The following is a 27,420-nucleotide window of genomic DNA, read 5'->3' as shown; positions in this document are numbered from 1 at the left end:
CATAAAGGTCTTCAAAGTTGCAAAAATCTCAGAAAACTGTTGAATATTTGATTATAGTCGGTGAGCACTCATGTCAGGACTCTTCCGATATCTAACTCAATGAATACCTCCAACGACAGCCGACTGGTCCTGGGGCTTGTTATCGTTATCCAAGTCATGAAGTGAGATCACCACGGCCCAACGCGCTGGTGAACATGGAGAACCATAGTGCTTGCGGTCTTCAGCCGACGTCTAGGTAAGTTTATCATGTTGTACAGCGGCTTTTAACGAATTTCTCTTCCCGTGATCAGCCTCATCGAAGACTTGGATGCGTCGGAAGGAGTCACCGTTACTCTCACTGGTAATCCTTGTCGTAAATTCTGTTCATGCAATAGCGTGATGTTAATTTGCTGGGTCATGTAGTTGTAAAATTAACGCATCTTGCAGACTTGGTTTCTTGCCAACTACATGTGACTATTGATTTGGATGGTTGTGAATTAGTACAGACCATCTGTAGCGATGGTATCGGTGATCCAACTTGGGGCGAAGTCTTTCATCTGTTAGTATTATACTTCATGATGCATGATTCCGTTTGACTTACGGCTTTGTTCTTTCATCGTCTGCAGTACAATGACATGCTCTTCTATCCTTCAGTTTTCTATCTTCAGCCACTTTTCGAAAGCTTTCTCAATTCGTGAACATGGCCCCGTAGGCAAGGTATATGCTACAGTTGAAGAGCTCTTATATCTTTGCAAAGACAACCATGGTAAGTGCAGCTTTACATTCGTACTTGCCATCTTTTCTTGCGTCGCTCATTTCTATTAAGAGACATCACTTCCGATCCAGGTTGTAAGTGGGAGTGGTAAGCTGTGCAACGGTTACCTAGTAGTAGCCGTGACACAAGCTGCCAGCACTTCCATCGATGAAGAAAATCTTACGCGATCTGAACTATCTCAGTAATATATCATTGTCAAATCCAACTGTTCTTACTCTAATAGGTTTTTCATTTAGGAACTTTTACGTTTTTCCTTTGGCTTTGTCTCTTCGGGCAGTTATGGATCGCTCACAGATGCTCACAGCCTTAGGAGAAGCTTATCAAGCTCGTTTTAAATACCGTAAGGATGTCTGTGGGATAGATTTGACTCTCAAATGCCACAAGAAAGCACTTGATATCCGCCCCCTAGGACATGCGCGCCGACTCGAGTCGCTTTGTCACCTCGCAACTGCCCATCTTTTCCGATTCGAAGAACTCAGTGACGCCGCAGATTTAAGCGCAACTATCTGCTACCTCACGGAAGCATTGGTTTTGCAGTCAGTTGACAGTCCCCACAGACCTAAGTTATCTAGCGACCTTGGTACGGCATTCATGGCTCGTTACCAGCATAGTCGAGATACTACGGATTTAGACATGGCTATTCAGTATCATCTTGAAGTCCTCGCGATACGACCGCCGGGCCATCGTCAACATTTGAAATCACTCATGAAGCTCGAGCAGGCTTACGCAGATAAACATGAAGCTAGTGGAAATTTGGCTGACCTTGATTTTTCCATCGAGTACCATCGTCAAGCGGTGGAACATGCTTTGGAGCGTGCACAGCGCTTATCAGAGTCTCAATATCGCACTATTCGTGCGGTCAGGGATCTTGCTGATATCTATGTGACGCGCTTTGAAAGCACTAGCGACTTGCATCACTTGAATATGGCCACAAAGTATCGTCAAAAGGCGCTGGACCTCATGCCCCAAACTCACCTTTTTCGGTATGCGCTCATCCGCGACTTCGTGACGACGTGCTGGATCCGCTTCAAGCATTGTAAGGATTCCAGTTCCTTGGATCTAGCTATAAACCTTTCCCATGAAGCGGTGACTATGTGTGCTCCTGGGCACATTTATCATCTTTGGGCACTTAGAGACCTCGCCGACTCATATATGCTCAAATATAATCAATATGGTGGTGCTGGAGATCTTGATTCAGCCATTGATTATCGTGTCAAAGTCTTGGAATTTGTCTCCACGGAGGAACTATCCTTTTCAGAACCTCGAGATGATCATAGTCGTATCGGTGGTGAGTTAAGTGCATCGGATTTTACCCTCCCACCAATGGAACTTGATCGCCACTTTTATCTTGGGAGTTTGGCGAATAGTCTTCAAAAGCGTTTCGAGTTATGCGGAGACCTGTCGGACTTGCAGATGGCATTCCAGTATTTTCAAGAAGCTCTTGGCTTATGTCCACCAGAGCATCCCGATAGGCCTGATGTACTGAATGGCATTGGCACAGCATTTTGGGCTCGCTATGAACGCTGGGATGACATCAAGGATATGGAACAAGCCATAGCTTATCATAGTGAAGCACTCAGCATCACTTCTCCTGGAGATCCACATCATGTTGGCTCGTTGACAAGCCTCGCCAATATACTGCAAAGTCGCCATTGACATGAGCGGCACGGAGACTTTTCAGATCTAGATATTTCAATTGACTATCGTCGGAAAGCCTTGAAATTATGCGCTGTGGCTGATGACGAGCGCTTCATTTCTCTCATTAATCTCGGTAGTGCGCTATACCATCGTTTTCAGTTACGGGGTGATTCTGAAGATCTGGAGCAAGCTATTCAGTGTTATACCGAAGGCCTTGCGTCTTCCATGGGACAACTCGATCGTCATAGTTTCCTCGTCAACCTTGCCAACTCTTTCCAATCTCAGTTTGGGTTGACAGGTAATCCTTCGGATCTGGAAACGGCGGTGGATTTTCACAAACGGAGTTTAGAACTTGTTCCGCCGGGGCATATCAATTATGCTCCGTCACTTAACAATTATGCAAACGCTCTCCTAACTCGTTTTGAACAGTATGGTCGCTCTGGAGATGTCGACCAAGCTATCGAATATCATCGTCAGGCATAAGACATGTACCCGGCAGGGCATCCAGAGCGCTGTCGGTCGCTCAACAACCTCTCCCTCGGGTTTCAGGCACGGTACCAACGTTTTGGAGAGGTGAAGGACTTGCAGCAGATTTTTGTCTGTCTCCAAGATGCGTTGACAATACTACCGACTGATAGTCCAAACCTGTTCCACATATACGATGCCCTTATATCAGCTCATCTCACTAGATATACGGCTTTTAAACGAATGGGCCGTCAGACAACAGACCTTGACGATGCTTTCAAAAATTATAATTATGCGACAAATCATCCCTTTTATGATTCCTGGCGTCGACTAGAGCTGTCACTGGGATGGATAATCAACTCGGAGAAGCACAAGCATACATCAAGGCTTGATGCTTATAAGACATCTCTTTCATTGCTCGATCGACATACCGCCGTCGACCCCTCATTGGAATCTCGCCTTCATATCATCAAAAGCGCTCCAGCATCCTTGGCATCAGACGCAGCTGCTTGTGCAATGGGAGAAAGTAGAATAGAATTGGCTGTTGAACTTCTCGAACAAGGACGAGCAGTAGTGTGGGCACAACTTGCTCGGTTTCGTACTTCGCTTCACCGTCTACGAGAAACAAGCGAACATGGACAGGAGCTTGCAGCGCGATTTCAGCTCCTCAGCTCACAAATGGAACACCAAAGAGCACTCCCCGAGAGAGTTAGAATGAGTTCTCAAATCTCACTTGAAGAGGAAGCACGGAACTACCGTAGACTATCCAAAGAGTGGGATGCGGTGGTACAACAGATACGGGAAGTCGATGGATTCGCGCATTTTCTGAAGCCTGTCCCATTTTCTGACCTTCACCCAGTTGCCGATAACGGACCTGTGGTCATTGTCAATATTAGTCAATATCGTTGTGATGCTATCATCATTCTCAAAGCCTCCCCACCGCGTCTCATCAACCTCTCACCTCTAACTCTAGGAGATATATCAGAAATGTCTTCACAATTCGCGGATATTTTGAAGGGTACATCCCATGTTGGAGAGGAAAAGATGAGAGAAAAACTGATCATACCAGTTTTGCGTAGGTTGTGGTATCTTATCATACAACCCGTCGTGAATGAAATCAAAGACTTGGTCCCTAAAGGCAGCCGTATCTGGTGGTGTCCGACCTCCAGATTAACATTTTTACCTTTGCACGCGGCGGGTGCCTATCGCAAGGGCGAGCACAACCTTGCCAACCTATTCATATCGTCCTACACTCCGACATTATCTGCTCTCCTTCGGTCTAGGGAGGTTCAAAGAAATGCTGCGACCCTACCTCGTTTTCTAGCTATAGGACAAGCGAAACCAAGTGAAGCAAGCCATGAATCCGAGCTGAAGTTCATTGGTTTAGAACTAAATCTCATTAAATCATTAGTCCCACCAGTCATGTGTTTAGCACTTTCGAAGGTGCCATCAGTGGCTTGCACAAAAATGCGTGGATTCATCTTGCTTGCCATGGCAAGCAAGACCTTTCCCAGCCATTTGATTCGTCGTTTGCTCTGCGTGACAAACCGCTTCGATTACTTGACATCGCTCATGCAAACCTCTCAAACCCGGAATTCGCTTTTCTATCAGCTTGTCACACCGCTGCCGGGGATGCTACGGCTCCCGATGAAGCCATACATCTAGCTGCAGTGATCCAATTTTCTGGATTTCGGGCGTTATCGGAACGATGTGGGCTGTCGACGATAGGACGGCACGTCATATGGTTTCGAAATTTTATACCAATCTATTCAGCGATGGCTCGGTAGATTACACAGGAGCTGCAAAGGCACTTAACAAAGCCACAAAAATGGTGGACAAGGACGAAGTTCCATTGGATCAGAGAATTGTGTTCATTCATGTCGGCGCCTGATTTTCAGCCATTAATTCAAGTTAATCTTCGAATCGCTACTAGTATGGTATCATTTGACTCGAAAATATATGCTCTTCCAACGCCCAGAATTGGTGAACTGTCTGGTGCGGTGCGCTAAGTTCATCTGTTACTGGGCTCGCTATCTCATAAACCCGTATGTTGCAGGTCTATTCGTCGAGAATGACGGTAAAACCTGACAATAAGGCTTGGAGCTTGAGCTATGAACGCCTGATCGGGCAATTTTGTTTCTAGCTCCTGCAGGCTCCGCCAAAATAAATCAGCAATCACTTTCGCTCACTGCATGGTTCAGAAATTTTAGGTCGGAGCAAGTTGTAGGCATTATTGCTGCAGGAAAGTATACTACTATACCTAGCAGTGCGTTATGTAGTGCACGTGATGACTGTTGTCAAGTTATTACTTGGTGTTGCTAAGATTATCTTCCAGCTTCCGAGATCTCATTCATTCATTCTTTCTTTCTTTCTTGTATAACGTCCCACTGTCGCCTCTTATAAAATAAAAAGGTATCATTTCTATACCACAGTGGTGTCTGCCCAGGATTAATGCAGGCTTATCTTCGGTGTAGTTCGCGCATCTCCGTGCATCTTCAAAAGCCATCACTCGGATAATGGCCGCTCGAATGGAAGAATTTATAGTGTCACTAGAAGCGCTCAGAGACGAGATTGATATTAAATCTCAACGAGAAAGGGTACTTCTGGACCAGCTGCGAGTTGTGCGTGCAAAAGAATTGGAATTACTGGATGAACTGGCCAAAGCTGAGGATGATTTGTGTGTCCTGCGTATAAAAGCCAACAGGGATGCGAATCCGAGTCCCTCATCCAACCATATATCTCGTCTTCCTAACGAGCTGCTATCAACAATTTTCCAGGAAGCTAAAGACGCGTACGATGGAGTACCCCGTATTGAGTTATCAGTTTCTCAAGTCTCGCGCCGCTGGAGAGACATCGCTCAGAATACCTCTTCTATGTGGAAGACTATCCACATCAGTCCGTCTTCATCTACACTTTCGCTTGCCGGAATGTATCTTGTGAGGTCTGGCTCGCAGCCCGTTGATCTGCATCTCAACTACCTATTTGAAGATGGAACGGATCTTCGCCAGAGACTAGTAATTGGCAATAACATGGCTGAAGAAGCCTTATGGTGCATCGATCGCTGGCATAGGCTGACGATCAAGGCCGACCAGGATATAGATCATTTACTTTCTAGATTTGGAGCGCTGCATGCCCCAAATCTGCAACATATCTCCCTCGACATACCTCATGATAACGGTTCGCACCCTCTGTTACTGCTAGCAGGTGGCGTTCCTAGATTAACATCATTGAATGTTACCAATATCCTTCCAACGTCTCTCGCAATTCCCGTCCACAGAAATAATCTGTCCTCCCTGGTTATGTCCACAGACTGCGGCGGATATGACACATTTTGCAATGTGTTACTGAATTTCCATGCTCTCACACATCTCACCCTTCATCGAAATTCTTTCATCTTCTTGGGAGCTAATGTTATACGGACAGTTGTCATGTCCAATCTACGTTCGCTGCTAGTGACGGGTTATGGACATGTCACTGAAAATCTACTCGTAACTCTGAAAACCATATCAGCGCCGAACCTGGAAGAGTTCGTTCTCGATATATCGTTTCATAGGATGTACAAGTACCTATATGCAGATGATATTAGGATCCCGTTCCTCCGCAATCCCCCAGTCGCCATTTGTCATTCGTTACGTTCGTTGACTCTCGACCTTCCCATACGTGGTGCAGATGCGCTGTTCTGGCTTATTGAAGTGTTGCCGAAGGATGTTGAGTCTATCACCCTTCCTCATGATAGCTTTGTAATGAGGGCCTTTCTCCTCAACGCAATCCCGTCTACCGAACATTACGAATGGCCACCATTATGCGTACCTCCTGTTATTGTGCATCCGGACGAATCTGACGCAGACGACTCTTTTGGTTATGAGGTGGATCTAGGAGTTCCGGAAGTTCAATCACAAGATGAGATGATGTGGCTGGCTCAACGAATAAACGACAAATATGGCAAGACGTTATGGTGGCCTACGCTGCATACACTTGTTTTTAAGGAGCCTCATTTCAGCTTCCACTTCTTGCTCCGATTATTGCAGGCACGAGAAAAGGCCGGAAAGCCAATATCTACACTGAGGTTTCAGGGGCCTGGGAAGAAGTACTCTTCCAGCTTTCGACAGATGGTAACCAATGGGCTGCGAAGACATGTTGCTGCCATTGAGTTTGAATAAATCCCTTAGGGATTTTTTGTATACAGAGGTCTATATTTGTCGCTTGCGTCGCATATCAATACACCACGGGCATGGAAGGGTAGCAGACAAGCCGTACCGTAGGGTGGTGATTCATGCACAAACATCATAATTTCATCAGGAAAACGAGGAGACCCTTGCATTACCAGGCGGAGTTGATACGCGGACATCAAAGTGGTTGCAGTTTAGCATGGCTTAACAGTGGCAAGGTTGATCAAGTCAGGTCAGGTAGATGCCCCATTTCTAGCAGCATGCCAGATCGTCAATGCTCTGCTCAGTCAACAACAGAAAGATTATGATAAGATAGTTAATTATCGTGGTTGATCTGTAAACTAAAAACATTCATCGTGGTTTTCCAGACAGATATATGATCTGCAATCACAAAACATATTGATGCGTGTTTGCTCTGGTCATGTAATTTAGAGACAGTATGGCTACCAAGGTGTATTAGCTGATAGTGATTGATAAGTAAACTATCAATATGTGTCAGTTAGATGTCATTTGGTGAACGGCGTGCAATGTTATTATCGGACTCCCCATCGGTATACGTGAGTGTCTGATTATCAATTACCAGATCCGCATGAAAACGGGGCACAACCTGTCGGAGCTGAAAAGCGGATATCAGGCGGTATATATCAGGTAAAACATTCCCTAACCTTGTAAACATTTGGTTGTGAATAAAATGAGATTGCGGAATGACGACAAAATTAAGAAGGGATGCAATCATTAGATTCGAATTTCTAGCCTGTGATCGAAGTCGGAATTCGTAAGTAATACAAGACTAAATCTATTGCTGCAACATATATTCAGATCTGATAAGAAATGTATTATAACTTTTTACGACTTCAAAAGAATTGGGAGAGATTGTCCTAATAGTATCAAAGCGCAGAATGAAGATATTTTATAACAATTAGTATACAACGCTGAAAATTAACTATGGTTCTCCGGCTGGCATTGTGAAAGGGATTACATGGCTGGGAATTTCGACAGATAGTGGAACAGCTGGCACAGTAATTGTTTTGCGGCCTTCATTGATCCAAGATCCATCTTCCAAAATGTGACGCCTAAGCAGTTTTAGCAGGCGCGAGTTCGACGTATTGCGAGGTAGGCCAAGAGCTTGGATGCAAAGAGAGCGCACTGTGCTACCATCAACTCGTTCTTCCACTCTGCGTCATGGTCTATAGCCTCCCCTGGCATTCTTTCATGGTAGTACTCGTCGGGTTCAAGCAACATGAGAGCGAGGGCACACAATGGCTTCCGTAAGCCTGTTTTGAGAGTTCAATAAAGTAAATTTTGCGAATATAAAAGAGATACCTACACATGTCACCTGTTTTAAAGCTCATGGCCAACATCGTTCGACAGAGGTATCGCTCCACTGTAGCGTGCTCCGCATTTGTTGAGAGCCTTCCAATGTTGTGCTCAACACGGCGACTCCAGGCGGTAAGATGGAGAGTGTCAAATGTAAGGAAACGACTTCCTTGGGCGATACTCTTGATGGGCATATAAACCATATGTAACATTCCCGGAGGTTGGATTCTGGGGACGTTGTCAGTGTGCAACGCAATGGCCACCAGTTAGCTACTGAAATTACTTACAAGACAGAACCAGGCGTCAATATAAAAAGATCCGAATTGGCTTCCAAATCTTCCATATTCAGTATTTTTTCTGTCACAGCAAGACGGTGCTGTGTAGAGCTGCGACTCTCGACTGGCTGAGAGGGGTCCTCTTTAGGCCTGAAGATACCCCAAATCTTCATTCCAGTCTTTATCATGATATAAGTCGCCAAACCGCCCGAGTCATGATGAGGGAAGGTGACATATCCAGCTCCAGTCATAAGTTTCCACTTGTTCATCGGGTGAAAATTGTGATTATAGCTATCAGGTGGAGCTAAGGTTACTATAGGTTTCTTCGAGCTTCCGTCGATGACATTTATCCTTTCAGTGTTGATGAAATCGTGAGAGTGGTCACAAAGCATGCTATAATGATGATGAATGTTAGGTATCAAAGTTATGAAGCGATCCCAGGACGAACTCACTGGATAAAAAACGGTCTATTCCTTTCTTCGCTACCAGAATCCAACAGATTGGCACATATTTCTGGATGCTGTAGCGTGTCCACACAGTCACCTACGGGTCCACTGTGATGAACTTTGGTTCCTTGCAGGTACGATTCTGACTCCAGCATCTCGGTACTCTGATTATTCGAGTGAAGTTGGGTCGCCCTGCGCGATTTCTTGCCTACTGGTGTATAATCCGAAAACCAATAACCGTCTGTTTCCAGATCGGACTGGTCAACATCTGGACTGACATTTGGTAGAGACTCTTTGCTCTCGGTTCGTTCCTTGGCCCGAAGGAGGGCGTCTGATAGTGATAAGAAAACATCACAGAATGCCGTAATATACTCAACTGACCTTGCCATATAACTGGGTGTCTTAGATCACAGAATTCGCGGCGAAGGCCAGCTTCTGTCCACTTAGTACGAGGCTTTCTCGAGTCTTCACACCAGGGTACTAAAACAGGTTGACCTAAGGCTAAACACTGGCACATTCAACGGTAGAATCTTGACAGGGCCTCTTCATCTTCCGGATCTTCAGGGAGTGGAAGAACCAGTACGGGCGGGTCTTGTTCACCGGGAGGGCAGGCTGTTGCATCCTTACCGTGTTCCACCATATATCGCACGGCTAATATGTCATCATCCTGTTGTAATTGTTAGTATGTGTATGGACTGTCCAATATATATAATATAATACCTCATTCTTGACCACTCCATCCAAGGCAGCCGAAAAAGGAAGAACTGTTTCTAAACCATTAAACCAAACCACTGTTTTTGCCTCGTGCGGGTACTGGACACCTTCGCATTCTCGGATGCACAAATCTTTCCTCCAAGATTTATCGTATGTGGGAACGAAGGTGGGCTCTAGAGCGTTGGACAGTGCGTCGGTCTGGCCATTAAGCAAGCCATCGTCTGAGGGAGGGGTAGAAGATGGATGCTGCGAGGAAGTCGCACGATTTTTCCAGTATGAGACTTGGATGGAGATTTTCTATTAGCTGTTTCTACGTACAATATCAGCGCGTTTCAATGAACAATAGAGGGATACACACGTGGGACTGTGCAATTGGCATCCGGTGCCAGACTATGGGAGTCGTCTCTTTTTCTTTTCCTAGCCTTACCAGTTGTTGGAGGAATGCCGAGGGCAATACTATCACTAATTGCTTCAACAGCTTGAGAAGCTGTGATATTATTGAGAGGGGTTCCGTTTAGTTCACCAATTGTTGCTTTATTCAAGCGGTATATCGACTGTTGCAATCTCCAGGTGACAGATCCATGTGATGTGCTCCAATAAAGCTTGTAGTCTCGAATGAAGGGATGAGGTGTGAAGATGGGATTACCAAGCCACTCATTCCAGTCGCCTTCAAACCACCATGCCTGATGTGCTTCAAGATCAATCCAGATGTCTCCTATAATTCCAGGAACTGGTGGAGACCTTCGCTCATAGAACATCCTGTAAGAAGAAACACATTTATCTCCCACAAAAACGACAAGCGACGGATCTGAACGCGCTGATTTCATGGCGTATACCTTGATACTGAATGTTTTGATCGTGTTCGCCCGTTTGCCAGCGATCATCTACAGTAGATATCTCGAAAGACGTAGCTGTCGCACCTGAAGGCCTATGAGTATCTCCAACCTTTGTAGAATGATGCTGCAGATACCGACTTTCAGCAAACTGGAATTGCTGATGCGGTTTCTGCTGAGGACCCAGTGACGATGTTTTCGTTCTCATCATGAGTTCGCTGATTGATTTTGATAAGCTAGAAATGTGATGGTATCAGTGAACGACCATATTCACAATGTGACCGAGTCCGAGTCTAAATGAGTTGAAGCTTACCCAGACTAATGCCACCACTTGCTGATGCAGTCGGAGCAGTTGTCAGTGGGTGGTGTTGGAACCGGTCGTAGTAGATTTCTGAGAGTCAACAATGCAACCGCAGCAATTCCAAAATTTGATTCAAATATAGCCCAAGCTCGAGCTTAAGCACTTTTGAGCACTCAGTGGGACTGTCTGTGACCTAGTGGTAAATTTTCACACCGAACTGCGATTGAGCCTCCGAGTCCAAGTCTGAGCTTGGCGGCTGGCATACTCAAGCTAAACCTGAGCCTGACCTGTAACAACCAAGCGTTAGTTACTCTGGCACACACAGGAACACACTATAAAGGTAGTGAAGAGGGAGTGGTTACCCCTTAGGCTGCAGAGAGTTTGTTGGTATACAACAGGAGGACTCGCTGAGGAGTCTCCTTGATCTATTGGGGTATATATACTGTTACAGGTTTGTTTGTACGTATGTACTATACAGTTGCTAAAGGCAGTGGCTGATGATGTCATTGGGCGCAGCCCGTGTGACCAGCTCCACTGCGTGAGAGACTTGTAGCTAACAATAAGAAGAAAGCAGCGCAGCGTGGGAAAAAGGAGTTTGAACAAAAGGGAAAGTGCTGCATGGCACAGAGTGAAAACTACAAAGGAAAGTTGAAGAGGAGAATGAAAATTAAAGGAAAGGTCCAAAAATGTGTTATCGCAACACTACCCCCCCTCTAAGGCTCGACTTCCAGGCAAGACCAGATACCAGAGGTAGTAGTTAAATTTTCGGGCATAGGTTGAAAAAGAGAATTAAAAAGTTTCAAATCCATGCCTCTAAGCTTCCTAGGAGCCGAGGGATTCTTAGAATAAAATTCATGAACAGCGTCGCAGGAATTGTCCAGTTGGGCTTCTGGTTCCCACGTTCTGTCCTTGTCTCCATAGCCCTTCCATAGGACTAGGAATTCTAACTTTCCACGCTTCAAGCATGCATCCACCACTCGTTCAACTTCAAACTCTTCTTCACCTTCCTGGATGACTATAACCGGACTGGGCTGGTCTACGTGCTGTCCCGGCAGCGGCCCTTTGTAAGGTTTCACACGGCTAATATTGACCGTGGGTACTACCCTCATTCGTTTTGGGAGTTCCAGTTCTACTGTGTGGGGTTTGACTTCCTTAATCCGGTAAGGGCCAATCCACTTTTCAGTCAGTTTTCTAGACTGCCACTGGCTACATATTGCATTGCGCCCTCGCTTTTGTCGTTTCCCTTACTCCCCTTCCTTTGCCTAGCCCCACCATGGGCCCCTTCCTCTCCTTTTTATTCTCACCTGACGGTCGTTTCTGGATCCCCATTCTAATCCACTTTTCCGTCACCTCCACCCTCCTCCTCCTCATCTTTTTTTCTCCCCCACCATTTCTGATATCACCACTTCCTATCCGCTTCCGTTGCCGATCTGTCAACTACCACGTGCCACTGCTGATATCAGAAAAGCCCCGGCGGCCGGTCCAAATAGGGCAACAGGTCCATCTTCATAATGTCGATCTGCCATCATATACTATCAAAACATTGGTCGCTCGTCTTGCCTGGTTGGAGCGGGGGTGGGTAGTTTTTGAGCTGGAGAAGGTTCATCCCCTTGCGTTGCCCATGTTCATTGCTGTCCCATTCACTTGGGTACACTTATCTTTTGTCCATTGTCTTCGCTACAGCTACACCTATCACACACTGCCTGGGACTCACTTGTTCCAAATTGGAACTACTCCTCTCCCTCCCTCGTTTGATCAGGTGGTCCAACACAACCAGTCCATTGGTAAGGCCATGGAACTGTCGGATTTGGACTAGGTGGTGGACCGGTGGCTCCAGTTTCTTTTTCTTCAGCAGAACATTCATTTACAGTGCAATTATTTTTGATTTTTGAATCATTTTTATGGACACATATTTTTTTAGAATGCCTGACTGACAATAAAGGAACTGTGTTGATACTGATAGTGTTTTGCCTTGCCCTTTTTTTACTGCATCTTCCCATGACATCATGATTTTCCTGCTCTCTTTTTGCTATTGGACTTTACTTTATGGCTGTACAAACCTGTGACATTACTCACAGCATTTATTCTTCTATCCCTTTCTTTTCCTTTTTTTGACAATCTTATCCTGTACTACCTACGCAGGATTTGTCAGCGTACATTCCTTCCTTCATATTCTTTCTCATTCTTTTTGCACAGCTATACTGTGCATAGCCTACTTTTCTTTTACTATATAAACCCCTGTATTTTACCTTGTAAAAAAAACAAGAACTCCAATCCAGACTTCTTCTCTACTCTCAAGTTCACTACTCTGCTACTTGTGATCCAGTGTGGTCACAACACTTCCCACTTTTACCACTGTCAACTGCTGTCATCGTCACTTCCCACTTTTGAAGTCATTGTCATCCCTTTCAATTAGAGTCCTTCTGAGCACTACAGTTTGTGCGTCAGGAGCCTGCTATCACTGGGAACCTCGTCATATTGTCGTTCTCAAACCTACCTTGTGCTACGATTAGCAAGGTAGTGCTCGTCTATACTCGTCACAAAGCCCCTATCCTTCTATAAATTCAACTATCCCTCCTCCTCAAAACCCACACTCATACACTTCTGGGTTTTACTTTGAAGGATCTTTATACGTACCACCCCACAAACAACCAGACCACTCCACTGTTCTAGGAGGCAAAGCCCATAAGCAAGTTCCATGGAATCTGGGAGGATTGTGTGTTAGTTTGTTTTGTGTGTGGTTTTCTAACTGCAGTTCTCATCATCGACAGCGTGTCATTGCCCGATGTTCCTTGATGGTTGTTGTAAAGATCATGATGTTGTCAAGGTATATTACAACCTTTCCTTCATTGATCAGATCTTTAAATAGTGCATTCATCATCGTTTGAAAAGTTGCTGGTGAATTTGTGAGCCCAAAGAACATGACTAATTGTTTGTACAGCCCTCTATTTGTTCTGAAAGCTGCTTTCTCTTTGTCTCCTTCTACGATTTGAATGTTGTTGTATCCCCATTGTATATCTAACTTTGTGAAGTATTTGGCTCCACGTAGTTTATCCACTAATTTGTTTATCAATGGTAATGGATATTGATTTTTGATGGTAATATCGTTCAGTTTTTGATAGCCTTGTACTGGTCTGAGTTTTCCATCTTTCTTTTTTACGAAGAAGAATGTGAAGCAAATGGGGATTTAGAGGGGCATATTCTGCCTGATTCTAAATTTCTTTAATGAACTCATCCAATTGCTGTTGCTCTCCTAACACTAAAGGGTACACTTTGCAATCTAGTTTGTGTTCCCCTGGGATCAGTTCTATGGCATGATCCCATTTGCGTCTTTCTGGTAGTGCGTCAAAACTCTCTTTATCAAATAAGTCTTTGTAATTGTGGAGATATTTTGGGACTATCTTATCAAAACCTCCTTCCTTTTGATTTTTCCCAGCGGCTTCGGCAAGTTGTTGTGCAGTGCAGTTGTGCCTGTAGCTCTTACCTGGTAAAGATGTTCCGGAGTTCCGGTTTCTTCATAATTAAGTAGATCTACCTGATCCCCATCTGGGAAGTCTACTTCTTCGGAGTATGTTTCTGGATCTTCCTCTGGATCAGAGAGTCGGATCTTTTGTTTGCATTCCTCCAGACACCTTTCAAACTTGATATCCAATTTTTTTCAGTCAATGCTTGGATTATGCTTTGATAACCATTCATGTCCTAAGAACATTCTCCCACTGCCAAGATTTGTGACAGCAAAACGAATTCTTTCAGAATGATCATCAATTTCCATTTTGAGTTCTACGAATTCTTTGATGGCTCCATCCTTGTTTAGAGTTCCATCTGCATTGTACACTGACATGGGTCTCGGTATCTTATGAGTCTGGTATTTTTGGTTTTTTACGAATTCAGAATCTATGCAGCTTCCTGTACATCCGCTATCTAGCAGTGCTTGGATTGTTGTTGATCTTTGCGTGTCTAGAGTAGTTAATCTGCAGGTGATATTCATTTGGTTTCCCTGCATTCCTCAAATGTACTTTTTTGGGGTGTGAAGTTCAAGAATGGCTAACTCAGCATCATGTAACAATAATGCATTGAGTTTTTTTATTGTCTCTCTTGTTGCTTCTTTTCCCCTTTTATGGTGTGTCCAGGCATTTAAGATTCCAATGGATCTTTCTTCCTTTTGGTCTCTAAGCCTTTCTGCTACCCACTTGGGAGTCCACGCTGCTGTTACTATTTTCCTCTTTCCTTTTTCTAGGTTTTTATCAGAGGTGTGCCTGACCTCTTTGTGTTACGATCTCTATTGGACATTTAAGAACTACTCATTTCTTTTTACTCATTGGTTATACCATCAGACTGATGACTCATTTCCTTCACGTACACTTCCGTTCCTCTCGCATTCACAGTACCTATTATAGTACTTAGTCCTCAACAGACGGACCTGCCCTAGATAGGACCTAACTCCTATCACTGATTCCTTTCCATTATAAATACCATGTAACAGCAGTAGTATTCTCCAATACAATTCTACGCAGTTCACGCTTACAAAGCTAGACTCCTAAGATCAGACTTCTACTCAGAAGAAGACCAACTCTCGTTGGAAAACCTCTACTCAGAACTACGTTCTCGAACTTGTCTTTGGATAAGTCTCTTTATAAACCTCGACGAACCCTCAGACTTTGTTAAGCACTTCGTGTGTAACACTTTGGAGCCAGTCGTAGTATCAGTATCATTGGTGCTACCCAATTGAGTCACCGCATTCTGTACTTCAGTTGTCTCCTTCTTTGCTGCGCTTTTCATGGTCCTATCCCCTTTAGGTACCTTGCGTGCCGCTTCTAGGCTTTTATCAGAGGTGTGCCTGACCTCTTCAGAACGTGTCAAGGTATCAGTATCAGAAGCGCTACCCAATTGAGTTGCTCCATTTTGTATCTTAGTTGTTTCTGTTTTGGGAATCTTTTCAGCCCGTTTCCCTCTCAGGCTCTCCTCTTTAGATTGCTCTTTCTGTTTCAGATTTTGTGCGTCTTTAAATAATGCAGTTTCATTTTCATCGGTTTTACATGCATCAAAATCATCAACAGGGAGAGAGGCATATCTATTTACATTTGTAATGTCTTTTGGCTCGGTCTGACGAGAAGTCACAGCCGGCCTCTTTAAAAATCCTTGAGCAGTTTGTCCTGCTCTTCTTTTGTCATCCCTTCTAACATAGCTCGAAGGTTGAACTTTGGTTTTGCAGCTGCGCTGCCTCCTTCTTTATGGTCTTGGGCTCTGTGCCCCTTTTCTCCACACTTGAAGCACCTGCCTTCTGCTCGGTACTTTGCCTTATCAACTTCTATTCTTTGGCTGGCTCCACCATAAGTGGTTCCAGTCCCGTCTTTCTTCTCTTCCATTGTCTCGGCCTTCTTCTCTGAAGCACCCTCTCCTTGGTACCAACCATTGGGTCCCCGGTTTCCGGAACCGGAGCTGCCGCTGGCCATACCCTTCATCATCCGCTCGTTTTCTGCTTGATCTCACCATAATTGATTATTGGTGATGATCCTTGTTTTCCACTCAGTATATGTTTTCAGAATGTTTCCTGAGTAGATGATTTGTTTTATCAACGGGGAGTTGATATTGTTTCTGATTAACGTGATCAGGAATTGTTCATTCCCTTTCATGTTGTATCCTGCGCGTCATTTGGTTGCTTCAAATTTTACAAAGTACTCTTGCACAGTGAGAGTACCTTGTTTCAAGTACATGATTTTGTACTTGCTTCTTTCTTCTTTGAACACATCTTGGAAATGGTCCTTTAGCATGGCTCAAAATGAGCCCAGCTCTCCAATTGCTCCATTTCTTCGATGTCTGTCCTTTCATCTGCCAGCATCTTTCTTTCCACCCATTCTGTTCTAAGTGCTGCCGCTGCTCCGCTTGTCATAGAGGATAGAGTAAAATTAATCATGTTTACTTCTATCCGGAAGTATTCTGGGTTTGCTCCAAAACAAAGCTGTAGTGATTCGAAGAGGTTCCAGAACTTCTTCTTAATACTGTCATATGGTTCCGGCTTGGCTAATACGGTTTTTCTGTAGCCGGCTTCGTGTCCGATAGGCCGGTCCGTCTGTTGCTGCTGCTGCGGCGGCTGCATTGCGAGCCTTCTCCGCAAGCCTGCAACTTCTGTGTCTCTTTGCAGGAATTGCCTTTCCCACTCTGCATTGTTGTCCTGGATTGCGGTGTTCATGGCCATCCGGACCATCATCTCTAAATTCTGCATGCGCCTCAACTCTGGCGAAGGTGATTGTTGTCATGCACCAAAGTTGATTGGTAGCATGGACAGGTGTCAAAAACAAAGCAAATATTTAAGAAAGACTCGCCTTTGCGCCACACAGGCACAGTGCCACGTGGAATAACAATCCAGTCACACTCACCTTTGCTTTCCATTCAGTACTTTCCGCATTTTGGCATTTTGGCAAATTTTTTGTGTCACCACTGGCTACACATTGCATTGCGCCCTCACTTTTGTCGTTTCCTTCACTTCCCTTCCTTTGCCTAGCCCCACCATGGGTCCCTTACTCTCGTTTTTATTCTCACCTGACAGTTGTTTCTGGATCCCTACTGTACGTAGTTGTATGCAAGCAACGTCACAGGTCACAGGGGGTCGGTTGTGTTGCCTAATGTACTAGTTGGTCACCGGTCACAGGGGGCTCGTTGCTATCAACTTTTCAGTCACACTAGGCTGAGGTCAAAATTGTAAAAATTGCAAAAAATCACAAAAAATCGCAAAAAAAATCGCGCAAACAGCAAAAATTTGATTCTAGAACCCCTAAGTCTAAGGTAGAGTGCTTATGCGAGTACCATCCACATTCCAAGCCCAAATATCATCCCCCTCAGCCAACCCCCGCAAGAAACCACCATCATGGACCGCAGTGTGCTCGGAAGATGCAATACCATGGCCTGCTGCTGAGAAGGGCATGCAACCCAACCCGTTTCCGAGTGCCTCCTGAATAACTGAACCAATCGGGACTTCGGAATCATCCATGTCGGCACCTTCGTTGTTGAAGTCATCTTCGGGGTTGACATGTTCGGAGTCAATGCCATAAACATCGCCAATCTTTGCATCAATCTCGGCTTTGAATGTGGGGTGGTCTTGAAGGTACTTCTGCAAGGCCGCCTTTGTGTCTTGGTGCTGTATGACCTCAGGAGAGAGGCACCACTGTTTTACTTGGCATTTTGACCAAGCCTAAATAAAGTCGTCAGGATGGTATGATACTGATAATGAAATGGAGCTTACCTTGCGAACAAGCTCTGGGCCCTTACCCTGCTTGAACATGTCATAAACATGGACAGCAGGAGCAACTGTGGCATCCCGAAGAACGGGTAGGGAGTGAGTGAATCGGACAGCTTCAGGTTTTAGACCACCGGCTAGCTGTTGACGGTGTGATTCAACTAAAAAGTTGAGAGACTCTTGTTTCAGAGCATGCTTTGTCACGCGCTGCAGTCCGACATCAGCAGGTTGATAGATGCCAGTGCCTAAACAGGATTAGCAATCTAACAATCGAGAAGTTCAGGTTGTCTCTCCTTGATCACCGCCATAAGTATTGATCGCGCAACAAGAATATTAACCGGAACACCGGAAAGTCAAAGGCCCTTAAGCTGGGATGTCACCTCCTCGACAATCTCCCGATGTGGCGAGAGAATCCCAACGCGGCCAGTACGGGCAAGGACACTGCGACGTGCAACATTCTCGACTGTCTTCTTCAACCACTTCTTTCCCTTCTTGGAAATCCACTTAAAAACAGTTCCCCGATGGAGCTTTGCAAAAAGGCTCGGGTGGTCTTTCTGCAGCGTGCTAACAATGAATGTAGGTGACCACGCGACTCGAGAGGCGACATTGTTGATGTGAACCCAAAGGTATGGATGATACCAGTTTGTGCACGAGTGCCGATTCTGAATTGTGCCCTTCAACTTCCCATTACGACCCTTCTTCCATATCTTGCCAGGCCTTGACAGTTCAGCAAGATCAGAGAGATCGGGGACACCAGCAGCCGGGGTTTCATGGCCGAGAACCATCTGTAACTGTGAGTACAAAAGTCGAAATGTGGTTGGCAGGGACTGACCTTTTTCATGATTTTCCCCGCTGAGTTCCTCTTACCACTCCGTATCTCTTTCGCTTTCTTGCTGAATCGGCTTTTCCTCTTCCTCTCTCGTGCACCCTCGCGCTTCTGGGTCTCTCTCAGATTCCGGACCATGGCTTCTCTAAATCGCTCATCCTCTGCCTCCTGTCTCGTCTCTGCCATCTCTCTCCTATTCTGTTCATCAGCCTCAGCCTTGCTCAGCTTCTTGAACCCAGAAAATGCGAAAAGGGTGGACTGTCTCTTCCGCACTGGCTTGGGCAATTCACCATCATCAACATCATCTCCATCATGTTCATCATCGCTGTCATCCAGTGCAACCAGCCTCGGCATCTTGGGCTTGGCAGTTTCTCTCGCGCGCAGAGGCTCGGAATGGACGTGAGGGGCCATTGTCTCGGTGTCGGATGATGTGTCTGTGTCGTTGACGATGGTGATGGGCGTTACAGCTGTCCCTTTGACAGGCGACCGATCTCGTGCCTTCCGCGTTGGCCCTCTCTTCTTTAGCGCGGTTTAGATGGCAGGCTGTGCTGCTGACCCTTCATCCAATGATGAAAAGGCCATCTTTCTCCTGAGATATGTTGTTTAACTTTCGGGTGACTGTTTGCTGACAATGGCCAACTCACTTTGATGTCTGCTTTACATTCTTAGCCCCGGACACCATAGCTGCGGCAATCAACCTCTCGACCCAATTCATTATCAACTCGGCATCCCCTGGAGCCTCTCGCATCCCGCCTTGCAGCATCTTCAACAGTGTATCCAGGCTCTTCCCACGCTCAGTGATCTTCAGTGGTTCACCTCGGAGATTGTGGGTCTGGAAGCAAATTTCCAGGTTGTGATTGAGAGCATACCAGTGGCCATTTTCTTCAAGTTCCTCGCCGTCCAAGCCAAATCTGTACCGAGAGCTAGCGGGGTTCAGAGGGAGATCATCGGGTAAGCTTTTGAACAGTTTTGAGAGGTATTTTATGCGTGAAATGTTGTCAGAAGTATTACTTTTCAGCTCCATAGTGTCAGTGAAGTTGTTGTAGCAGTGCAAACGAGTCAAAATTCATTGTAAATTGGTATAAATTTCCTGGTACCTTAGCGGAGTTAAAGGCCACGAGGCTGGTTCATTGACCGATGCGAGCCCTTACCGACCGATGCAAGGCCTTTACCAGCCGTTACCGACCGTTCTCGGCCTCGGCATTGCCAATCTCCGAAGTGTCACAGGTCACATTGACCTCGTTGCTAACTCTGGGGCAAACTTGGAGGTCACACCCTGGCGGCCGTTGCTTGCATACAACTACGTACAGTATTTTAGTTCACCTCCTTGTCACCTCCACCCTCCTCCTCCTCATCTTCTTTGCTCCCCCACCATTTCTGATGTCACCACTTTCTATCCGCTTCCGTTGCCGATCCGTCAACTACCACGTGCCACTGTTGATATCAGCAAAGCCCTGGCAGCCAGTCCAAATAGGGCAACAGGTCCATCTTCATGATGTCGATCTGCCATCATATACTATCAAAACATCGGTCGCTCGTCTTGCCTGGTTGGAGCGTGGGTGGGTAGTTTTTGAGCTGGAGAAGGTTCATCCCCTTGCGTTGCCCATGTTCATTGCTGTCCCATTCACTTGGGTACACTTATCTTTTGTCCATTGTCTTTGCTACAGCTACATCTACCACATGCTGCCTGGGACTCACTTGTTCAAAATTGGAACTACTCCTCTCCTTCCCTCGTTTGATCAGGTGGTCCAACACAACCAGTCCATTAGTAAGGCCATGAAACTGTTGGATTTGGACTAGGTGGTGGACCGGTGGCTCCAGTTTCTTTTTTTTCAGCAGAACATTCATTTACAGTGCAATTATTTTTGATTTTTGAATCATTTTTATGGACACATATTTTTTTAGAATGCCTGACTGACAATAAAGGAACTGTGTTGATACTGATAGTGTTTTGCCTTTCCCTTTTTTACTGCATCTTCCCATGACATGATTTTCCTGCTCTCTTTTTGCTATTGGACTTTATTTTATGGCTATACAAACCTATGACATTGCTCACAGCATTCATTGTTCTATCCCTTTCTTTTCCTTTTTTTGACAATCTTATCCTGTACTACCTACGCAGGATTTGTCAGCGTAAATTCCTTCCTTCATGTTCTTTCTCATTCTTTTTGCAGTCAAACCCAAAAAATGTAATTTTAAAGTGAAGGAAGTAGACTTCCTCGGTATGATAATAGGCCAGAACAGAATCAGGATGGATCCTGAGAAAGTTCAAGCTATTTTGGACTGGCCTGAACCCACTTGCGTCAAAGGAGTTAGGGCCTTCCTTGGCTTAGGCAACTTTTACCGAAGATTTATCAAAAATATTGCAAAGATAATGAGACCGTTGAACAATCTCACTAAAAAGAACATTGTTTGGCATTGGGGCGCCAAAGAACAAGAAGCTTTTGATAAGCTTAAACAGGTGTTTACAACAGCGCCCATTTTAGCATTTCCAGAATTAGACAAAGAGTTCTGGCTAGAAACCAACTCTTCTGATTTTGCTACTGGGGCTGTTCTGTCAATCAAATGCCCTGACGACCTTTGGAGGCCTTGTGCCTATTTATCACATAGTTTGTCGCCTACGGAGTGCAACTATCAAATATACGATAATGAGATGCTGGCCATCATTAGAGCTCTAGAGCACTGGCCACACTACTTAGAAGGTGCTAGGCACCAATTTGAAATTTGGACCGATCATAAGAATCTAGAGTACTTTATGACAGCCCGAGACTTGAACCAGAGACAGGCCCGCTGTCGATGATGAGAACTGCAGTTAGAAAACCACACACAAAACAAACTAACACACAATCCTCCCAGATTCCACAGAACTTGTTTATGGGCTTTGCCTCCTAGAACAGTGGAGTGGTCTGGTTGTTTGTGGGGTGGTACGTATAAAGATCCTTCAAAGTAAAACCCAGAGGTGTATGAGTGTGGGTTTTGAGGAGGAGGGATAGTTGAATTTATAGAAGGATAGGGGCTTTGTGATGAGTATAGACGAGCACTACCTTGCTAATCGTAGCACAAGGTAGGTTTGAGAACGACAATATGACGAGGTTCCCAGTGATAGCAGGCTCCTGACGCACAAACTGTAGTGCTCAGAAGGACTCTAATTGAAAGGGATGACAATGACTTCAAAAGTGGGAAGTGACGATGACAGCAGTTGACAGTGGTAAAAGTGGGAAGTGTTGTGACCACACTGGATCACAAGTAGCAGAGTAGTGAACTTGAGAGTAGAGAAGAAGTCTGGATTGGAGTTCTTGTTTTTTTTACAAGGTAAAATACAGGGGTTTATATAGTAAAAGAAAAGTAGGCTATGCACAGTATAGCTGTGCAAAAAGAATGAGAAAGAATATGAAGGAAGGAATGTACGCTGACAAATCCTGCGTAGGTAGTACAGGATAAGATTGTCAAAAAAAGGAAAAGAAAGGGATAGAAGAATAAATGCTGTGAGTAATGTCACAGGTTTGTACAGCCATAAAGTAAAGTCCAATAGCAAAAAGAGAGCAGGAAAATCATGATGTCATGGGAAGATGCAGTAAAAAAAGGGCAAGGCAAAACACTATCAGTATCAACACAGTTCCTTTATTGTCAGTCAGGCATTCTAAAAAAATATGTGTCCATAAAAATGATTCAAAAATCAAAAATAATTGCACTGTAAATGAATGTTCTGCTGAAGAAAAAGAAACTGGAGCCACCGGTCCACCACCTAGTCCAAATCCGACAGTTCCATGGCCTTACCAATGGACTGGTTGTGTTGGACCACCTGATCAAACGAGGGAGGGAGAGGAGTAGTTCCAATTTGGAACAAGTGAGTCCCAGGCAGTGTGTGATAGGTGTAGCTGTAGCGAAGACAATGGACAAAAGATAAGTGTACCCAAGTGAATGGGACAGCAATGAACATGGGCAACGCAAGGGGATGAACCTTCTCCAGCTCAAAAACTACCCACCCCCGCTCCAACCAGGCAAGACGAGCGACCAATGTTTTGATAGTATATGATGGCAGATCGACATTATGAAGATGGACCTGTTGCCCTATTTGGACCGGCCGCCGGGGCTTTTCTGATATCAGCAGTGGCACGTGGTAGTTGACAGATCGGCAACGGAAGCGGATAGGAAGTGGTGACATCAGAAATGGTGGGGGTGCAAATAAGATGAGGAGGAGGAGGGTGGAGGTGACAAACAAGTGGATTAGAATGGGGACCCAGAAACGACCGTCAGGTGAGAATAAAAAGGAGAGGAAGGGGCTCATGGTGGGGCTAGGCAAAGGAAGGGGAGTAAGGGAAACGACAAAAGCGAGGGCGCAATGCAATGTGTAGCCAGTGGCGACGCGAAAATTTGCCGAAATGCCGAAACGCGGAAAGTACCAGATGGAAAAGCAATGGTGAGCGTGACTGGATTGCCTAATAGAAGTGGTGCTGATCAGCCACAACTTCAAAAGGGCAATATTAATTACTATTCCACGTGGCACTGTGCCTGTGTGGCGCAAAGGCGAGTCTTTTTGAATATTTGCTTCGTTATTGACACCTGTCCATGCTACCAATCAACTTTGGTGCATGACACCGTGGTTCCTAAATACGTTATCTCTAAACAATCTAGCCACTCCTTGAGATGTAAGTTCCGCTTGCGTTGGTATTACTTTGATCATTTTGGAAAATCTGTCTACAACAATCATGATCATGTTGTACCCTTGCAATTCCGGTAGTGGTCCTAAAAGGTCAACCATTATCATTTCCCATGGTTTTGTGGGGATTTCATTTGGGTGTAATGGTGCTGCCTTTTTTTGGTGTATCGGTTTTGTTCTTTGGCACATTTTGCATCCTTCTACGTACTTTTTTACGTCTTTATCCATATAAGGCCACCAGAAGGTTCGAGTTATCAACTCCTTCGTTTTGTACTGTCCGGGATGGCCAGCTATGATCAAATCATGGTTTATCTTTATGATTCTTTCTTTTAGCTTAGCGTCCTTTGGTACGTACATCCTTCCTTTCAAGAAGATGTAACCTTCATGGTCCTTCCACCAACCGTCTTCCTTCTTTTCTATCTTATCTTCCACTTTCTTTATTAGATCATCCACACTTTTCATCCTCTTTTTGATCCATTTGTAGATTTCTGCGCTCTCCCCTTCTCCTTGTGTTATTGTTTCTCTCTCGTCATTTGTTGTTGACATTCTTACAAAAAGTTCTTCTTTGAGTAAGATAACATTCTCATTATTGTCCTCCCCCTTATTATGATCTGCTCATCTCAAGAGAAGATCCGCTTTTATATGTTTGGTACCTGGGATATGATGCAACATAAATCTATAGTTGCTCATTTCTGTCACCCATCTCGCTTGTCTCCGATTTAGCTTCTGAGGTTGTTTGAAATATAAGAGATTCTGGTGGTCTGTCCAGATCTCAAAGTCCTCTTTAACATTGATCAGGTAATGTCTCCACTCGTCCAACACCGTCATAATCGCCAGGAGCTCTTTGTCATTGATCTCGTAGTTCCGCTCAGTCGGATTCAACGCTTTGGAGAGATATGCTACAGGCTTTCACTGGTCATTCTGTTTTTGTGACAACACCGCCCCCATGGCAAAGTCACTGCTATCTGCTTCTACTTTATATTGTCCTTCGTCTGCCGGTAAGGCAAGTACTGGGGTGGAACTGACTTGTTTTTTGAGTTCTGTGAATGCTTCTTTTTGTTCCTGTCCCCAAGTGAACTCTTCTTTTCCGGTTAATTTAGTCAATGGTTTGGCGATCAACCCAAACCCTTGTATGAACCATCTATAGAAGTTTACGAAACCTAAAAATGCTTAAACTTCCTTTTTTGTCTTGCATTCTGGCCAATCTGTAATCCCTTTTACTTTAATTGGGTCCATGCGAATCTTGTTTTCTGATATTATCAGACCAAGGTATTCTACCGAGGTTTCTTCAAAATCGCACTTTCCGGTTTTAGATATAGGCGATTCTTTCGTAAGATATCTAAGACTCGGTGCGTCATTGCCCGATGTTCTTCCATAGTTTTGTAAAGATCATGATGTTATCCAGGTATATTACAACCTTTCCTTCATCAATCAGATCTTTAAATAGTGCATTCATCATCATCTGGAACGTTGCTGGTGAATTAGTGAGTCCAAAAAACATCACTAATGGTTCAAACAGCCCCTTATTCGTTCTGAAGGCTGCTTTGTCCTCGTCGCCTGCTCTGATTCTGATATTGTTATAACCCCAACAAATATCTAGTTTTGTGAAGTATTTGGCTCCACGTAACTTGTCGACCAATTTGTTAATCAGTGGCAGTGGATATCTATTTTTTATGGTGATGTCATTTAACTTCCGGTAGTCTTGTACCAGTCGTAGTTTTCCATCTTTTTTCTTTATGAAGAAGAATGGTGATGCAGATTGTGATTTAGAGGGGCGTATTTGGCCCGATTCTAAGTTCTCTTTGATAAATGCATCTAATTGTTCTTGTTCTCCAAGGGCTAATGGATAGATTTTGCAATCTAATTTATGGTCGCCCAGAATCAACTCTATGGCGTGATCCCATTCTCTTCTTTCTGGTAGTGCATCAAAGTTCTCTTTAGCGAATATGTCTTTATACTCGTGGAGATACTTCGGAACAATCTTTTCAAAACCTCCTTCCTTCTGATTTTTCCCAGCGGCTTCAGCAAGTTTTTGTGCGTTTGTGCTGGCAGCTCTTATCTGGTATAGATGATCAGGAATATTGGTCTTTTCATATTCTACTAGACTAACTTGGATCAGCTGATCCCCATCTAGAAAGTCTATCTCTTCAGAGTATGTTTCAGGGTCTTCCTCTGGATCAGAGATTCTGACCTTTCGTTTGCATTGCTCTGGACATCTTTCAAATCTTAATTCCGAGTTCTTCCAATCTATGTTTGGATTGTGTTTTTACAACCACTCGTGTCCCAGAAACATCCTGCCGGTGCCTAGGTTCGTGACAGCGAAGTGTATTCTTTCTGTGTGGTTGTCGATTTCCATTTTCAGTTCTACAAACTCTTTGATGGCTCCATCTTTGTTAAGAGTTCCATTGGCGTTGTAGACTGGAATTGGTCTCGGTATTTTATTTGTTTCGTAGCCTTGCTCTTTTACAAACTGAGAGTCTATACAGCTCCCAGTGCATCCATTGTCTAGTAGCGCTTTGATCGTTGTTGATCTCTGCGTATCCAGCGTCGTCAGTCTACAGGTGATGTTCATTTGATTTCCCTGTGTTCCTCTTATGTATTTTTTGGGAGTATGAAGCTCTAAGAGTGCTAACTCTGCATCATGTAATGATAATGCATTGAGTTCTTGTATTGTTTCTTTTGTAGCTTCTTTTTCTCTTTTGTAGTGTGTCCAGGCATTTAAGATTCCAATGGATCTTGCTTCCTTTTGGTCTCTTAGCCTTTCAGCTACCCATCTCGGCGTCCATGCTGCCATCATTATTTTATTTTTTTCTTTTTCTAGGTTTTTATTTACAGGGGTTCCTGACCTGTCTTTCACAGTCTCTGCTGCATTTTTCTCCGTAGAGATCGCTGCATTGGGTGTGAGCTTTTTTGTATCCGCCGCTGATGCTGCACTTTCTAAAGTCGTGCTCGCCGCCGTAGCTGCGTGTGTCACTTCTTTATGCGCCGCTTCTGCTGCGGTTGTACTTTCTTTTGGGGTTTTTGTTACCAGTCCCCTCTTCTGGTTTGCATCTTCATTGTCTTTCCTTACTTCTTTCTTTGTCTCTGAGTTGTTTGATAAATATTTTTTATTGTCTGTATCTACTAACTCTTTGACAGGGAGAATCGAGAAGGGGTTGACATATTGTGGCTTGGCCAATTGATGCTGTATTGGTTGCCGTTTCAAAAATCCAATTTTAGAGCTTTGCGCTCTTCTTTTGTGAGTGCCGCTATCATGGCACGTAAATCTATTTTGTTCTTCCCTTCTGTGGGACAGAACTTACTAATGTGGCCTTTGATACCACATTTGAAGCACAGGCCTTCCTTCTTGTATTTAGCTTTATCAATCTCCATGGGCTTTCCTGCGTCCGTGTAGATTGTTCCGGTCCCGTCTCTGGTTTCCGAATAAGCTTTCTTCTCCGTTCCCCCTCCGTTGTCCTTCCTTGTTCCGGCCCTCTCCGTCTGGCTGAAATAACTCTTCTTTTCCTTCTCTCTTTCTCGCCAGATTTGATCGTAGTTGAGGAGGAGCTTTCTCCACTCCTCGTACTTCTTTGGTGGTAGCCCGGTGACATATAGTTTGTCTACCAGGGTGTGGTTCATATTTCTTTTTATTAGGGTAATCAGGATTGAATCATCCCGATAACCCGCCTTTCTTCTGAGGCTATCGAACTCTAAAAAGAAGTCCCTCGCCGTTTTGGTTCCTTGTTTAAGTTGCAAGATTTTATTTCTTGCTTCTTCTTCTTCGTAACTATTTTTAAAGGCTTCATTCA

The 27,420-nt window shown here is 44.6% G+C and overlaps 8 protein-coding genes across 8 annotated transcripts; 2 read left to right on the top strand and 6 right to left on the bottom strand.

The window, feature by feature from the left end:
* Positions 1 to 194: 194 nt before the first annotated feature.
* On the top strand, positions 195 to 4,748 carry SERLADRAFT_438633 (uncharacterized protein; the record flags this gene model as incomplete). Its single annotated transcript, XM_007318983.1, has 11 exons — positions 195 to 235; positions 291 to 340; positions 403 to 538; positions 606 to 745; positions 806 to 935; positions 991 to 2,362; positions 2,417 to 2,839; positions 2,892 to 2,965; positions 3,031 to 4,230; positions 4,269 to 4,574; positions 4,631 to 4,748. 11 exons carry the CDS (start codon positions 195 to 197, stop codon positions 4,746 to 4,748), a joined length of 3,990 nt encoding a protein of 1,329 aa, XP_007319045.1.
* A 1,131-nt stretch (positions 4,749 to 5,879) lies between these two features.
* SERLADRAFT_469067 (uncharacterized protein) lies at positions 5,880 to 6,659 on the bottom strand (the record flags this gene model as incomplete). The annotated part of the gene is made up of 1 exon (XM_007318982.1): positions 5,880 to 6,659. The coding sequence occupies one exon, from the start codon at positions 6,640 to 6,642 to the stop codon at positions 6,487 to 6,489; it is 156 nt and encodes a 51-aa protein (XP_007319044.1).
* Positions 6,660 to 6,843: 184 nt separating this feature from the next.
* Positions 6,844 to 7,017, top strand: SERLADRAFT_391086 (uncharacterized protein; the record flags this gene model as incomplete). The annotated part of the gene is made up of 1 exon (XM_007318981.1): positions 6,844 to 7,017. A coding segment is annotated over one exon (174 nt), but the record flags the coding sequence as incomplete, so codon positions are not given.
* A 725-nt stretch (positions 7,018 to 7,742) lies between these two features.
* On the bottom strand, positions 7,743 to 8,536 carry SERLADRAFT_469065 (uncharacterized protein; the record flags this gene model as incomplete). Its single annotated transcript, XM_007318980.1, has 2 exons — positions 7,743 to 8,300; positions 8,354 to 8,536. 2 exons carry the CDS (start codon positions 8,385 to 8,387, stop codon positions 8,110 to 8,112), a joined length of 225 nt encoding a protein of 74 aa, XP_007319042.1.
* A 149-nt stretch (positions 8,537 to 8,685) lies between these two features.
* SERLADRAFT_469064 (uncharacterized protein) lies at positions 8,686 to 9,688 on the bottom strand (the record flags this gene model as incomplete). The annotated part of the gene is made up of 3 exons (XM_007318979.1): positions 8,686 to 9,011; positions 9,071 to 9,395; positions 9,446 to 9,688. Coding segments are annotated over 3 exons (786 nt in total), but the record flags the coding sequence as incomplete, so codon positions are not given.
* A 5,811-nt stretch (positions 9,689 to 15,499) lies between these two features.
* On the bottom strand, positions 15,500 to 16,365 carry SERLADRAFT_438629 (uncharacterized protein; the record flags this gene model as incomplete). Its single annotated transcript, XM_007318978.1, has 2 exons — positions 15,500 to 16,037; positions 16,094 to 16,365. 2 exons carry the CDS (start codon positions 16,363 to 16,365, stop codon positions 15,500 to 15,502), a joined length of 810 nt encoding a protein of 269 aa, XP_007319040.1.
* A 311-nt stretch (positions 16,366 to 16,676) lies between these two features.
* On the bottom strand, positions 16,677 to 17,108 carry SERLADRAFT_438628 (uncharacterized protein; the record flags this gene model as incomplete). Its single annotated transcript, XM_007318977.1, has 1 exon — positions 16,677 to 17,108. The coding sequence occupies one exon, from the start codon at positions 17,106 to 17,108 to the stop codon at positions 16,677 to 16,679; it is 432 nt and encodes a 143-aa protein (XP_007319039.1).
* Positions 17,109 to 17,690: 582 nt separating this feature from the next.
* Positions 17,691 to 19,996, bottom strand: SERLADRAFT_438627 (uncharacterized protein; the record flags this gene model as incomplete). Its single annotated transcript, XM_007318976.1, has 5 exons — positions 17,691 to 18,101; positions 18,153 to 18,353; positions 18,527 to 18,931; positions 18,979 to 19,491; positions 19,634 to 19,996. 5 exons carry the CDS (start codon positions 19,994 to 19,996, stop codon positions 17,691 to 17,693), a joined length of 1,893 nt encoding a protein of 630 aa, XP_007319038.1.
* Positions 19,997 to 27,420: the final 7,424 nt, after the last annotated feature.

The sequence above is a fragment of the Serpula lacrymans genome (genome assembly GCF_000218685.1).
Source record: "Serpula lacrymans var. lacrymans S7.9 unplaced genomic scaffold SERLAscaffold_7, whole genome shotgun sequence".
NCBI lineage: Eukaryota > Fungi > Basidiomycota > Agaricomycetes > Boletales > Serpulaceae > Serpula > Serpula lacrymans.
The sequence above is the reverse complement of the archived record's forward strand: the minus strand, read 5'-3'. Positions and strand labels throughout refer to the sequence as shown.